The sequence below is a fragment of the Chenopodium album genome, chromosome 26, assembly GCF_948465745.1.
Source record: "Chenopodium album chromosome 26, dcCheAlbu1.1, whole genome shotgun sequence".
Classification (NCBI taxonomy): domain Eukaryota; kingdom Viridiplantae; phylum Streptophyta; class Magnoliopsida; order Caryophyllales; family Amaranthaceae; genus Chenopodium; species Chenopodium album.
Window position 1 is genome coordinate 11188520 of NC_137859.1, and position 15049 is coordinate 11203568.

The 15049-nt window shown below is 34.2% G+C and overlaps 1 protein-coding gene across 3 annotated transcripts; it reads left to right on the forward strand.

Moving 5' to 3' along the window:
• Nucleotides 1-3570: 3570 nt before the first annotated feature.
• Nucleotides 3571-14988, forward strand: LOC145617684 (putative inactive histone-lysine N-methyltransferase SUVR2). 3 transcript variants are annotated; one of them, XM_081672420.1, is made up of 11 exons: nucleotides 3571-3769; nucleotides 3994-4046; nucleotides 4818-5061; nucleotides 5151-5192; nucleotides 5293-5755; nucleotides 8009-9243; nucleotides 9656-9915; nucleotides 10667-10733; nucleotides 11204-11254; nucleotides 13293-13389; nucleotides 14544-14988. In XM_081672420.1, the coding sequence occupies exons 3-11, from the start codon at nucleotides 4882-4884 to the stop codon at nucleotides 14570-14572; spliced, it is 2424 nt and encodes an 807-aa protein (XP_081528546.1). In that variant the 5' UTR covers nucleotides 3571-3769; nucleotides 3994-4046; nucleotides 4818-4881; the 3' UTR covers nucleotides 14573-14988. The 3 variants fall into 3 exon arrangements, with proteins under 3 accessions (XP_081528546.1, XP_081528544.1, XP_081528545.1); XM_081672418.1 differs by having other exon boundaries at nucleotides 4857-5061; XM_081672419.1 differs by having other exon boundaries at nucleotides 4860-5061.
• Nucleotides 14989-15049: the final 61 nt, after the last annotated feature.

Sequence of the window (15049 nt, forward strand, 5' to 3'; positions counted from 1 at the left end):
CAGTATCATTGAGCATAAGTTTTGCATAAGTATCTTTAAGAGATGTGATTCCAAGATCATGCATGCATTGCCAATAAATTAAATCTTTATGTGAATGGTTTTTAATTTGAACTAGCATTTTGACCCGTTCAACGAACGGGTTGAAGCTCATTTTATTTTTCTTGAAATGTGTTACTTTTTTGTGTTGTATGTGTCAGTGATTTTTTTATAATAATTTGCTTAATTTTCTTACTTATAATTTGCAAGTTAGGAATACATAAAGATTTTAGCATTAAATAATTTGTTATTTTAACTTTTACATTAAAAGGGGTATAAAGAGGAGTACAACTTTTTTTTTATAGTGAAAATGAAACACTAATGGAACACTCCATTTCTTACTCAAATTTGCAAGTTAGGAATGCATAAAGACTTTAGCATTCAATAACATTTTATTTTATCTTTTACTTTAAAAGGGAGTATTAAAGTGGAAATATTAATTGTTGTGTTATGTGGCATGTGGGTGAATTATGATGACATGTGTCATATAGGAGATTGTGGTTTCGCTTTTTAAAGTATAGATAGAAGTATAGAAGTATAGATATAGATTAGAGCCCTAAGTTGTGGTATCAATTTGTAAGATGTTTGACTTTGGATTTTGTTTCGGGAAACAGAATGCTCCTCGGTGTGCAAGGGTGTTTTGGGTATCATTAATCAAAAGTTCATTGTAGGTTTGATGTCATTAATCAAAAGTTCATTGTATGTTTGATATTGATGTCCAATGATTTCCAATGTCCTATGTTTGATGTCCAATGTCCTATGTTTTGATGTCATTAATCAGAAGTTCATTGTAGGTTTGATATCCTAGGTTTGATGTCCAATATCCAATAATGTCCAATGTTCAACGTCCAATATCCTAGGTTAGATGTCCAATGTTCGAACGTGCTTGAGCTCCGCCTTGCAAGGACGACTACATCTGAGGGCTATGCCTGCAAGAAAGATAAAGTAAGCTGCCGGGGGGATTGACTCGGGAATGCCTCTCTGACACTCAAATTAGAGGGAGAATGAGAGAGATCAGATAAGAAAAATTTACCATCATTTATCATTAGCTTTCTATTTATAAATGTACTTTTAGTTGACAAATTAAAGTTGTACTCGAGTGGACAAATTAGGGGTAAATCTGTATTTTGTGATGAAAACTGGATGATTAGGGATCATGAGCTGGATTATGGTGGGCTTTTTTCGTCATTTCAATATATAAGGATTAGGATATGATCGTTTCATTTTATTTTAAAGTGCTTATTTTAATTTGATTAATTTTTATTGGTGAATTCAAATAGCCTTATTGTTTTAACACACGGAGGTGACACATTGATAATTCTCCATTTTTTTTATTGAAAAAGTAGATGGAGAAGAAGATGATGAATATGATGAGCTAACACCAAACTTCTATATACATTGTCACAATGGCTCGTGAACAATAAAGATATATTTTTTTAATAAAAAAACACAAATTTTAAGGCAACTTATTTACTAATATTTTTTGTTTTTTAAGGAAAGATACATGATAGGAGATTAGGACCGTCTTCTTGCAAGATCGTGTCCTAATCTATCAAGGTGTAAAAAGTAAGAAAATTTACTATCCATAAATGGGTCAATATCCTGGTGAGTCGGAGTAGAATAGCTGGAAGATCGAGGCTACATAATCTACTGCCTGATTGCCTTCCCGATAAATATGATGTGCCTTAAAAACCGTAAAGGAGTACAAAATAGACTTGATATCCGCCAAGAGAAGATGCAGCTTCCATGGACAATTTAAATGACCCTGCAAAATATTAATTGCAGTTAGATTATCGCCTTCAATAAAAATATGTGAGATATCAAATTCTTTAGCAAGAAGGAAGCCATTGCAAAGAGCGATATCTTGAGCAATAAAAGCCGGGCAATAGCTTAAATTGTAGGTACGACTAGCAATATGAGTCTCCAAACAATCCTGAATAACAACACTAGCGGAAGTAAAATTATGGGTGGCAAAGCCATCAAAATTAATTTTGTAGAACCCGGGAGGGGGAGGCGACCAAGAAATAATGGGGGTGGAGTTCGTAGAAGGAGGCAGATCAACAACAACATTGGGTGTATGAATGCCATCTAAAAGAAATCGAAACTGCCATTCTTGAAATTGAGAAAAAGAACAAATAAAAACAGTGTTTAATATTCACTGAACCGTATCTTAATACGGGCCTGTTCACATTTACTGAACCGAGCTGAACTGAACTGAACTGATTGGAGCTGAACTGAACTGAATTAAGCTGAAATGAATAATTTATGAGAGAAGGAATGTAGGAGCTGAACTGAACTGAACTGATTGGAGCTGAACTGAACTGATTGGAGTTGAACTGAACTGAAATTAAGTAAATATGAACAGGCCCTACGACTGCATTACGACATTTTTAAATACTCCTAAATATATAGGATAGCTACCTTAGGAAGAGTCTGGGTGAAGTAGTTTTCAATAGCTAACTTATTTACCAAAATGTCATTTAATAACCATAATTTATTTATTTATCTATTAACTAATACTAAAACAAAACATGCTGACATCATCTTTCTCTAAATTTGTACACATGTTGTTTTCTCATAAAAAAAAATTCCCGCCTAAATGCTATAATGACATAATCTTCATTTTTTATTAATTTCAAAATTGTACCATGTTAATGAATTTTGACAAATAAATAAAATAGATGCTTCTACAAACTACTATACAAAATGTTAATTGTGGGAAGCTAAAATAATAATTTTGATGACATTGTTGCTAATTATATACTATGTATTTCTTTTAGTTAGAGATTTTATTAATATGCATTCCTTAAATAATTTTCTTTTGCCTATTTTAATTATTAATTGTAAATAATGTGGTTCATTTACATCCTTATATGTAAATTATTTTATATCTAATTATAATCTTTATATATAATTGCAACAGAACGTAAATTACAAGAAAGTTTAATTTTAACCGTGCATCGCACGGGAATAATCTAGTAGGTTATAAAACAGGTCTTTGTCTCTTGGGAGCCCCATAACATTTACTCCCTCCGTCCCTATATTACATTCCTCCTTTCTATTTTTGGTATTCCAAAATTACATTCCTTCTTTCTATTTTTGGTAAGTTTTTTTAGTAAATCAACTCTTTTTTTCTGTTTTATATTTAATGCTTTCTCACTCATAATCCTTGTGCCAAATTACAATGAATATATTTGGTTAAAAATTTTCAATTAGGAGCATGTGATTGGTTCTTTTTTTTTTTTGCAAAGGATTGATGACATGTCATGAGTAATAACTACTCTATCTTTGTACTTCCCATTGCATTGTCTAATAATTGTTATTTGTCTTATTCTTCCCTCCTTAATTCCCGTGTAAATTTCCAAAGAGGAATGTAATTTAGGGACGGAGGGAGTATCATTTATGTAATCGTGTTAACAACTGTGATATCCATATTTAATAAAAAAAATATGCTAATTATGTCATTTGATAAACAATTATCAAGATAATAAACTTGTATTTTCTCCGATTCAACTCACTTAGCTGCAAAAATAATCAAATTTGAAGCTAGAGAAAAAACATTGGAATTTTTGGCAATTGACCCAACTTCCCATGAACTCTTTCAATTTCCCTCTCTTTCTTCACTCTCTCCCTCTTCCCAAAACCCAAAAACCCTTTCTCTCTCTTCACTGACACTCTCACTTTACTACTTCCAGTTTTCATCCAAATCTTTTCAACTGCTCCCCAAATGCTCGTAAGTTTTACCCATTTTCTTCCTTTTTTTATGCACAATTTGTTTTGCTGCGCCGATTCTCCGACATTTGAGTTTAATTTCTGGGGTTTTATGGTTTCAATTGCTTGCATGCTCAAAAAAAAAAAAAAAAAAAAAAAAAAAATTGAGAAAGTTTCGTCATTTTCTGTTCTAATTTTTGGTTATTGTTTGACTTTTCTGTTTAATTATTTTGATATTTTTTGCAGGTTTTCTCTGAGCTCTGAAATTCCCAATTGAAAATTTACGAGGGAAAAAAAAGGTATCTTTTTTTCATGATTTTAATTTCATATTTTATTTTAGAAATATACCCTTTAAATTTCAGCATATTCTGGGATGTGGGTTTATGTTTACAGATGTAGTACATTTTGGTGTAGTGATTTTTTTTGTTCATCATTCGGGGTTGAATTATACCCTAATTGTTATTTCTGCCCCAAATTACTTGTCACTTTGACTTATAATTTATGAAGGGTGTGATAATGTATACCATTAAACGGAATTGAAATTTGTTATGCATAAATTTGAGAATTTATTCATAATTGTAAATTTTGAATCATAGTGTTAATATGTTTCAAGAAATAGTTAAGATCAAAATCTGACCCAATTTAATTGGATATATTGTTTGTTCGACTATGGACATTCAAGAAAGGAATTCAGGAAGTTTATTGGGCAGACGGAGGGAGTATATATTTATTTTGAGATCGAAGGAGTGAATGACTGTCTTGTAAGCTTGAAATTTTGAAGTGCATTGGTTGCATGATTGTTGCTTTCTTCTTGAGCGTTTTTTCCTGGGAATTTGAAAGCTATTATAAATGTTAGGGCAGATGAAATTGGTTTATTAATGACATGTTTCATCTGGGTTTAGAATTTAGTTAAAATTGAATGTAATCTTGTTAATATGTTGCATCGTTTATCAATCCAGCTGTTATTGTGATTTTTGTTGATGCAGCATGAATACTTCCAAATTGTTTCTTTTCTTGTAAGCTAAGAAGTTGCAAAATGTAATTTTGTGATTTTGTTCATATTTGGTCAGGATTACTTTGGTTTTTGACTTTATGTAATTACTATTCAGTAGTTTGAGGAGCCTGTGATCGAAGATGGCGCCAGGAAAAGTTAAGGCAGCTTTTAAAGCAATGAAAGATATTGGAATTCCAGAAGAAAAGACAAAACCTGCCCTGAAGAAGCTGCTAAAATTGTTTGATAAAAATTGGGATCTGATAGAAGAAGAAAATTATAGAGTCCTTGCAGATACTATCTTTGAATATGAGGATTCAGAGGTGTCTATCTTGTTATTTCCTTTAACCGCTCTAGCTTTATTTAAGTAATTTGCATGGCTTAATGTGTTTTTATCTTCTTGGTGTATCAGGCTGCAGAGAAAGAAAAAAAGAAGATACCAGGAAATGTTGATGTATGTAATAGGCTACTTATGCTGTCATTTACGTATTATTTTTGGGGCTTATTTGTATGAAAAATTCTTGAAAGTGTATTCTTTTGCTATATTTGATTAGCAAGGGGAGGCTTTTGAGGAAGCAGCTTCAGTGCAGGATGAGGTGCAGGATGAGCCCGAGAGGCCATTGAAAAGGCTGCGCTTAAAACACCAAGGCCAAGTTGCACCTTCTAATGGCCAACATAGCCCCCCGTCTGCTTCTTGTGCATTGAAGACGCCTAAACTGGAGCCTGGTGAGTCAGAAGTTTCTCCCGGTCAGCGGACCCAACTTTTGACAGGATCTCCTCAACCTGCTGTGTTTACGCGAAACAAGGGTAAACAACCTGTTTCGCCTCAATTTAGTCAGAGAGATAAAAGAACTGCACCTGAACGGGCATCTCAAGCACTCCAGATCAAAGAGCCAAGGGCTGAACCAGTTGTTAATCCCAGGCAAAAACAGCCTAGTACAATTTTGTTAAAGCCCAAAGATGAGCCATTTACTGAGGACATGATGACACCTGCACCACTTGCTGTATTGCCTCCAGGTATATAGCATTCTCTTGCTTTATTATGCTAACTTTTTTTTGTAAATGCGTACATGTATTTTGCAAATATATATACTCTATAGCTACTTCCTTTTCATGTATCTCGGCCTATCAGTACGAAAGTTTGCTACCATTCAAGGCTTAGGTTAATTTTGCAGTGGGAATTTAGAAATTATAGTGTTTAAATTACTCTTGCTACCTTTAAGAATTTGTGCGTGTTCTAATAAAAAGTACAATTTTTTTGTTGGATGTATAATGTTGCTATGTCATATATCATAATGTTGCTATGCTGTACCATCCTCCCCACCCACCTGTCTTGTGTCCTGGTCTTTGCATAGACTTCAACATGAATGTCATATTTGCCAGTGTGAATATTGGGTGAGCTGTACTGCTGTAGCCTCTTATTATTCTGATGCCATGAAGCTATACAGGAATTACTTGTGCTGTCGTCTTTAACTCCTAATGTGGGACTCACACAAGTTTTGTTGTTATTTAGAATTTACATAATCTCTTCTTTTTAGGTTTAACACAAAATGTTATCTTCTTAATTTGTATATTACCTTCAGCACCAATATGGCTCTTGTTTTTCAAAATGGAAATTCTCTTCAGTTCTTGGTAATTTAGATGAAGTATATTGTAGCGATCTGTAATGGACCACGCCCAAGGCTTAAATCCTCCAGTCACCAAGTTTTACAAGAGGAGAGAAAAGATGAAAACAGGATATAAAGGCTTGTTAGATGAGGACAAAAACAATTAAACTCTGAAGGGCAGCAATACAGCAGCAAGTAGTGGAACCATGGCAAGCAGCATTGGTAGACTATGGACAATAGTAGTAGTAACAGCTAGTTCTGTACCTCCTTGTATATAAATTAAGAAGAGAGTAGTAGTGAAGGTTACGAGATTAGACTATTTGAATTTGAGACTTCTCTCCTAGAGATACTACCTTGGAGAGTTGTAGCCTCAAGCTACTTAGTTATTTCAATCAATCAATCTTGCTGCTGCCTATCTTGTGTGTGTGTTTGTTCATTGTTAATTTCTGATTTTGCTTGTGTGAGGGTTTAGTCTATTACACGATCCATAATCTTGTTGAAAGATTTTACAATGTGAATATACTACTTAGTATTATTTAAGTCATCTCTTGAAAAATAGTTAAATGTGCCCCCCCCCCCCCCCCCTCTCTCTCTCTCTCTCACACATATGATGATATAGTATAATCGTCAAGATTTGTCGTCGACAATGGGGAGTGGAATATAAAGTGTGTTTTTTTTTTTTTGAGGTCATAGTGTAATTCTCTCTGGAGATATGAGATCTATTGCAAAAGTCACGTAACTAAAGCCAGGTGCCTGGGCTAGGCAACATAGTGGGTGGAGTTAATTTGGAAGAGAGGGTATAGCCTAATGAAGGAGATACTTTGAAAATGATGTAGAATTTGGGTTATACAAGCTTTAGTATATGGAGCTATGCCTTAATAAATGTTCTTGGATATGATCTATCTATATAACTAATAAAGTGCTAATACAACTATACAAGATCATAGGGACGGCAGATGTTGATGTTCTGGTCAGTCCTTGATTATTTATCAATGTCTGATATTATAGTGCTTAAATATTTGGAGACAAGTTTTAAAGGAGTTTAGTGGTTTTTTTTGCTTTTGTGCTTAATGCCGAACTTATATAATCATAATGGACTTCTTTCTAACACTCTTGACAATAAAAGACATATACTTTTTGTTTATTTGGTTTCTCAATTTTTCTTTTATGATCAGATCATCAAATTAAACCATTGGTTGTATGACAGAGTACTTGATGCTCATGGCCAGGCAGTTAATCAAATAATTATTTTTGTAACGATCACCAAGGCTATTGGTTAGCCCGAACAAACTGAACCTGCTAATGGAAACCTCTTCCCCCTTCCAAAAAAATAAAATATAAATAAATTAAAGAAAATTACCCCTACTTGAAGTGCTCTGTATACTGCAGTTACTGATACATATGCTGTGACTTTTGAGAATTGCATGCACGTGAACGGCCATATCTGGTTCAGTTCCACATAAAAATGCAGCTTAAGTTAGGTCTTTATTTTGTATTTCCATGCAATAGTGCTGATAGCAAGTGGTTTTTTTTTTTTTTTTTTTTTTTTTTTTTTTTTTTTTTTTTTAAATATATTTTTTTTCCCTGTATTAAAGATTTTGTTTTGTTTTGTATTTTTGGTCTTCTATTTGAATTCTGATTTATTTATGCTTTTATTGTAAAGACAGCATGCACAAGGAGGTTCCTTCAAAGTCTACTAATCTAGCTGGGAGCCAGGCAGAATCCATGCGTCCAGAAGTTCCTTCTAATTCTGGTAAATCAGTCTGCAGCCAAGATGGTCAAGAATCCAGGGCCCCTAAATCTGTGGGCGTTATTGATAAAAGTTTGGGAACATTGGCTTCACCAAATGCTCAAGAGAACCATATTCAGGAAGCTGAAGATTCTAAGAAAACTTTAGCTAACATAGACATTGCAGCCTCATCTCTTGGAGAGGTGAGGTTATCTCTGAGCTGCAACCCAGGTCCAGAAGGGAATGTTTACTATTTTCCGGATTTACAAGATGTCTTGAAAAAAGTTAATGATAATTGTCTTACAAAGTACAAAATCATGGATCCAGAATTTTCTGTTATGAAAGTTATGGAGGACTTTTGTGAATGTGCTGGGAAGCTGGGTACAAAAGCTAGTGCTGTGAATCAAGAAGGGTCTAATCAACAGGATGCTGGGGTCATTGACAGCAATGGAATTGTGGCTGCCATAAATGCAGAATCGTCTGATAACGTGGCTGCCATAAATGCAGAATCGTCTGATAATGTGGCTGCCACAACTGACATGGTAGAACCTGAAGCTTCAAATCCAACATCAGCTACCAATTGTGAAGCTACTGATGGTCATTGTGCTGAAAAGGATTCTAATAGCTTAGTGGTTGTTCAGCAGCAGCAGCAGCTCATCCCCTCCTCTCTTGAAATTCTTGATGTCACAAGTGACATCTCAAGAGGCGTAGAAGCAGTTAAAGTTTCAGTAGAAAAGTCAAATTGTGACTCTCTACCGTTGTTTCACTATATTCCCCAAAATGTCATCTCACACAGTGCTGATCTGATTTTCTATCTTGCTCAAATTGGTGATCAAGATTGTTGCCATTCATGCGTTGGTGACTGCTTGGCATTGTCCTCATCATGCAATTGTGCTCGACGTAATGGCGGGGAGTCCTCTTACAATTCAGATGGTCTTGTGAGGGAAGAGTTTTTGGACAAGTGCATTTCGATGGTTAAGAACCCTCAAAAAGACTACCTTGTTTATTGTAAAGAATGTCCCCTTGAACGATTGAAGAATGAGGATATGCTGGATCCTTGCAAAGGTCACTTGAGACGGACATTTATTAAAGAATGCTGGGCTAAGTGTGGCTGCCACAAGCACTGTGGAAATAAAGTTATACAACATGGCATAAGCCATAACTTGCAGGTAAATTTGAACTGTTTACTTGATATCGTGCTCAATCTCTTCAAATACAAGTTTTGCAGTATAATAGGTAGTTTACAGTGATATTGTTTTGTCATCTGGCCTGCATGCAGTGTGCTTAACTAATTTATGCCTTTGTGATCATTTATTTTTTACTAGTCCTGTAAAGTTAGTGACACTTTGAAAACACCAGGAAAAAAATTTAATTATTGCTTTGCATAACATTTAGCTTCTTACATATGCGGAATGTATTTCACCTATTTAGCTTTTATCCATATTTTGGGAAAGCTATTAATGGAAAGTCTTGCCAACTTTATGGGATGAGGATTATTCAAAAGTGTGGTTTCTCATTTTGCAAGATGTTTTGGTGTTATATTTTCAAATTGTTTCATCAATTTTGAGAGCTTGTGTCTAGGTGTTCTGGACTGCAGAAGGGAAAGGTTGGGGTTTGAGGACACTGGAAGATCTGCCAAAAGGGTCTTTTGTTTGTGAATACGTTGGAGAAATTTTAACTAGTTCAGAGCTCCATAAGAGGAATTTGAGAAGAAGCAATGACAAGCATTCATATGCAGTGCTACTTGATACAGAATGGGGTACAAGAGCTTTAAAAGAATCAGAAATTCTCTGTTTGGATGCCTCGGTGTATGGAAATGTGGCAAGGTTTATTAACCATAGGTAATTTTTTGAGAGCTGTCTCTTGATTTGTTGAATTAATGTATCTCCCACCTTGCACGTATCTCTATTTCCTGTATCGCTTTTCTTTTCCATTTCTGATATTGTTAACATTAACATAAGACAAGAAGATGTGGTAATGGAAATCATTGATTGAGCATTATGAGCTATTCTTTTGCATGATTGGCTAGGCAGTTATTTAAAGTTTCTTGTTGTTTAGCAATGAAAAAAGTGACTGTAATTTAAAGTGGATGGCATTTTGTGAGAAAGGTGGTTGATCAATGCCAATTATAATGTAAAGCAAGCCAACTTTATGAGTCTGAGCTGGTAGCGGGGGCATAAAGGAATTTGATTTGCTTTAGTTTTACTATATTTGTTTGTGTAATCTAGCATTTGAAGATTGATCATGTAGTTGGTTGTAGATAGTTCTGTTAGTACTCGCATTAGTCATATGAAGTGGATGGGAATACGACATGTGTATGTTGTGAGCGCATTAATTAGTGACTTAGTAATCACTCTGAACAGTGTAATAATAATAATAATAAAAAAAAAGAAGCAATAGCATGGGAGCTCATACACGAGCCTCTGTTTTCTTTAATGTTATTTTCTTCTCTCTTTTTCCACCCCTTTTCATTTAATTATAACCTTGTCCTCTTTTCTGCACTTCTTAGCCTTTCATATTTTGATTTCCATGTCTTTCCTTTGGTTTTCATGTTTCTGGAATAATGACTGAGTTATGTTCATGTTGTTATAGGTGTTCGGATGCAAACTTGATTGAAATTCCTGTTGAAGTGGAGACCCCTAATCACCACTACTATCATGTATGAAACTTGAAGATTCATTTGGATTCTGGTCTTGTATTTGCTGTTATGGAAACTAAGATTAATAAATATTCTGTCGGTCCCAATATAATTGTTCTCTTAGCTTTTGGCATGGAGATTAAGAAAATTGGTTATATGTGAATATTAGAGTAAAGAGTGAGAGTAACGGCATTAATATATAGTGTTGGAACTGTGAGAAAAAGGATCAATGGGATAGAAAGAGAAAAGGTAGTAAGAGAAAGCAGAGTACGGAGTGCAAATGGGAACGGGAGATGCTTAAAATGATTTCAATATTCCTGTCTAGACATTGAGAACATGACTTGATCCAATAACATGAAGGTTATATGGAAAGTGTAAAGTCCAATCTATGCAACAAGAAGATTGTTTTGGGACAGGGATCAAACAGTACTAAAGTCTCTGAAACTGCTTGTTTATCAAACAACTTAAGGAACATTCTTTTTCTTGTGCAGGTTGCATTGTTTACAACAAGAGCAGTTAATGCTTTCGAAGAATTGACATGGGTATGTGCACTATAGTTTGGGCTTCATTTGGACAGTAATTTTCTTAGGAAGATCAATCTATCTTATGAAAACTTCTCAGTGGACTATGATAACTAGTAAGATAGTAGGGGTCATTATATAAAATGGTTTCGATAAGCCAGCCTTGACTTAGAGAACATGACATGATTCACAAACATATGTATTAGCTGTATACTTGTCCCAAAAGAAATTATTTTGCTTGTCCCATTAGATATTTCAGCTTAAACTTTCAAGCTTATTTGGTGTATACTGTTAAACACTAATTTATGCATTCCAAATATTTAATAGCGTAGTGGGGCCGTGGTTTTTGCTTGGTGCTCGCTAACTCAACAGTCCATGTTCTCATGCATTATGTTGCTTTTGCAAGTTAAGGCAGTTTTCATGATGAATACTGTGGTTTCAAGTACTATTTTTTCCGTGTTTACATGATTTATGCAACTTTTTTGAATGAGACATCCTCCGTTCCTTTTATATTGTAACGTTTACCTCATTATGAAGTTTCACAATTATTGCAACATACCCACGCAAATACCCAATACCCTTATTTTACAATACTTGTTGCTTTAGTTAATGCTTGCAATCAATTGAACAAGTTTGTAGTTTTGTCTCTCTTTTTCTTTTTTACCACTAAGCACTAACATCTTTTGCTCTCCCCCTTGTTGCAATATTGATGGAACGAAGGAATTAACATAAGTTGCTTACCTTTATAAAACAATGTACCACATTAATCTGCAAATATTACGCAGAAGACTGAAATTTTATGTACCTTTTTATTTTTATTTTTATTATTTTTTTTAATTTCTATTATTAGATGTCTTCATATATGCCTTTTGACCTGAGAAAATTTCCCACCTTTAGATTTTCAATGACTATTGATATGATGTAAAAATTAATGATAGTTTCGTCTTCAAAATCCGCTAAATATTTTGATATTTTGTATCTGTATTGATTTATAGAAATGATGGTCTTGGAGACTATATTAAGCTCACTTGTATAATCTTGCTCTTAGTGATTGTAAAATTCATAACTAACATCTTCAGGTGCATGAAAATAACCGTTACATTTTGACGTGTCAATTAGCCATTTTAAGGTTTAAATTTGGATTGACCTTTTTATTGGATAAATTACTGTGAATCTGTGCTATATATTCATAGTAATGCCAGATACAGAATGCCTGTAAAGGTTAATTATACTTATACTGTTAGATGTTGGTAAAGGAGAAAGCAGGCCTTATTCCCTTTTTATACCCTAAGCAATGGGTGGGTTAGTGAGAATTTGGAAATATTGATGGCTTTCCCTCTTAAACATAGATATCTCTTAAAGGGGAACCAAAGTTTAATCATCAGGTGATTGTATACTTGTGGTTCATGGTATTGGTAATTCAGACTAGATAAATCTTAGCTGGTCACCATGTCATGCTTTTGTTGATTGCTTTCTAATTCTTATATATTTCTGAAATTCTCAGTAAGCTATACTCATCATTTCAAAGAGTGTCACCTGTTCGACAAGCTAAATGATGTCTCTATTTCTAGTGAATTACGTGGCGCTTGAATGCCTATAGTAGTATGCGTCATCATCTCCTATGTAATCCATCTCTTTCAGATTGTATATAGTAGTATGTAGACCTGAAGGTGTGAAATGTCCCATCCTCTAACTGTTGCTGCATACTTGTGCTATTTATGAAAATATTAAGTTTATCCCAATTTAATGAATAATATGTGAAAAAACATTGCTCTGTATCAGTGTGTTGTCTAGTGTTATGAGCATGACAGTCATGTTCTCATTAGGCTTGATTGTCATGAGTTCTGGTGATGCAGAAAACTGTGAAGGCTTTGTATGTATGCATTCTTTTCTGTATGCTTCAGCTATCCAAGATTTAAGGATCCGCAATCAAGTTGAAAATTTTAGTATTTTTAGGTCTTAGTTTACCTTTGTTCTCTTAGTATCAATAAGTTGTGTAGTAATTATTGATACCTTTTTGGCTTTGTCTATTAAGCACCCATTGGTAATGTGTCCACAGGATTATGGTGTTGATTTTGATGATGGTGAACATCATATCAAAGCATTCCGGTGTCTTTGTGGCAGCAATTTTTGTCGCAACATGAAACGATCCAGCAGTAAGTGCATATCTTTTTCATTATGCAATTTGATTTCTCTCAAGTACTAATTACTTTGTCTCAAGTACAGTACTTGAATATGCAATTTATTTAGTGCCTTATTATAAGAAGCAATCTATTCAACTGGACTTGTACTTTATTATTTTTTTTTTTTTTTGTTTGTTGTTGGAATCAGTTAGCTGTTTCTGAATGGATGGACTGTGCTACAACTTATGAAATTGTCTAGAGAATATTTGATCCTAGACCTTTATGTTATATATGATAACAATTTTGTTAAAGAAAAGATATACGAATGGTATTTTTTTTTAATTATTTGGAAGGTACTTAAAATTGTACCTGCCAAAACTGATCTGGTACCCAAAGCTGGATGACTCGAAACTAAATCATGCCTCTAATTGGATGACCTGAAGGCTGAAACTGACCTGGTCAAAAATTGACCTGACTGAAATCATATGCAGTGAACATTGCTTCGTTTCCCACAGTCCAATCTTCGAAGACCTGAAATTAACCTGACACTTCCCTTTCCCGAACCTAAAATATTCTCACCTGAATGGTACATACCCGATCCAAAAATCTCACTATCTGCTCTTGAAGTTGAACCAACTAACCTATTTTCCACCTCTCAAAGGACCAAAAGTCCAAAACTAACAATTTGTTGGACTTGAACTATTACTAATCCTGAAAGCTTCTCAAACAGTGGTCATGAGCCATGACTTTGGTTTTATATACGAGTCTTATATAATGAACTTGTTGAAGATGGAATTTCCTGGGTTTATCTTATCCTTTGTGTTTTCTTGTGCAATTAACATGAGTAGTGTTATTGATGCATTTAGGACAAACATAAATATGGCATACTATTGACACTAGATTTAATTGTGGTCATCAGTAAAATTCCTTGCTATGCACATTTGCATCACAGGACTTATTCATGAGAACAGCAGGCAAATGAGTCTTTCATATTGCCTTTCTGTTTGCGTTTAGTGACTGCTTTAGTAGATGTGGTCAGATACTTAGATGTGCCCTTGATCATCCGTGAAGTTGTCATATAAAATAACTTACTTTCATTGTCATTTGTTGTGATTCTAATGAAGTTGATCTTGAAATTCAAAATTAATGCTTTTTTAATTTAGATTCTTGTTTTTCTTGTTGTGCAGGATCTAGGTCTACCTTAACTTTACAATAAAAGCTTGTTTAAAAACCGAGGATTGAGCTCGTTAGCTTTTGACATCATCTGTTGCTGATATTTGATCAATTGACTCTAATTTTGCTGTTCTGCAACTGACCAACCTAGTGGTTAGACTGTAATATTTAGGACAAGTGAATATGTAACGCAAAGCAGCGTTGTCTTTATGTACAGTAATCAATGGGCATGCATATGCCCATAGCATTTTGGATTGACTAGTAAATGCATTGCTAAGTAGTTGCAGAATAATCTGTTAGGCTTGGTTAGACATGAAAGTCTTGAAAAAATGTGCAGCTATCTTTTATTTTGGCCTAAGCTAATAGCTTCTGGTAGAAACTGTATATTAGTCCATGAAAATTGGTCATTAGGATGTTGGGATTGTTGTTTTTTCAGTGTTAATTAAGCCTGTTCAGTTTTTTTTTTTTTTTTTTAATTTTTTTTTGGCAACATTTATTTTGTGCTCCGTTTAATATAAAG

Bases quoted from the DNA above. Each gene is read 5' to 3' on its own strand.
- LOC145617684 (XM_081672420.1), top strand. From the start codon at position 4,882: ATGGCGCCAGGAAAAGTTAAGGCAGCTTTTAAAGCAATGAAAGATATT. The intron at 5,062-5,150 runs GTGTCTATCTTG...TTGGTGTATCAG, and splicing joins TTGAATATGAGGATTCAGAG to GCTGCAGAGAAAGAAAAAAA. The intron at 13,390-14,543 runs GTAAGTGCATAT...CTTGTTGTGCAG, and splicing joins CAACATGAAACGATCCAGCA to GATCTAGGTCTACCTTAACT.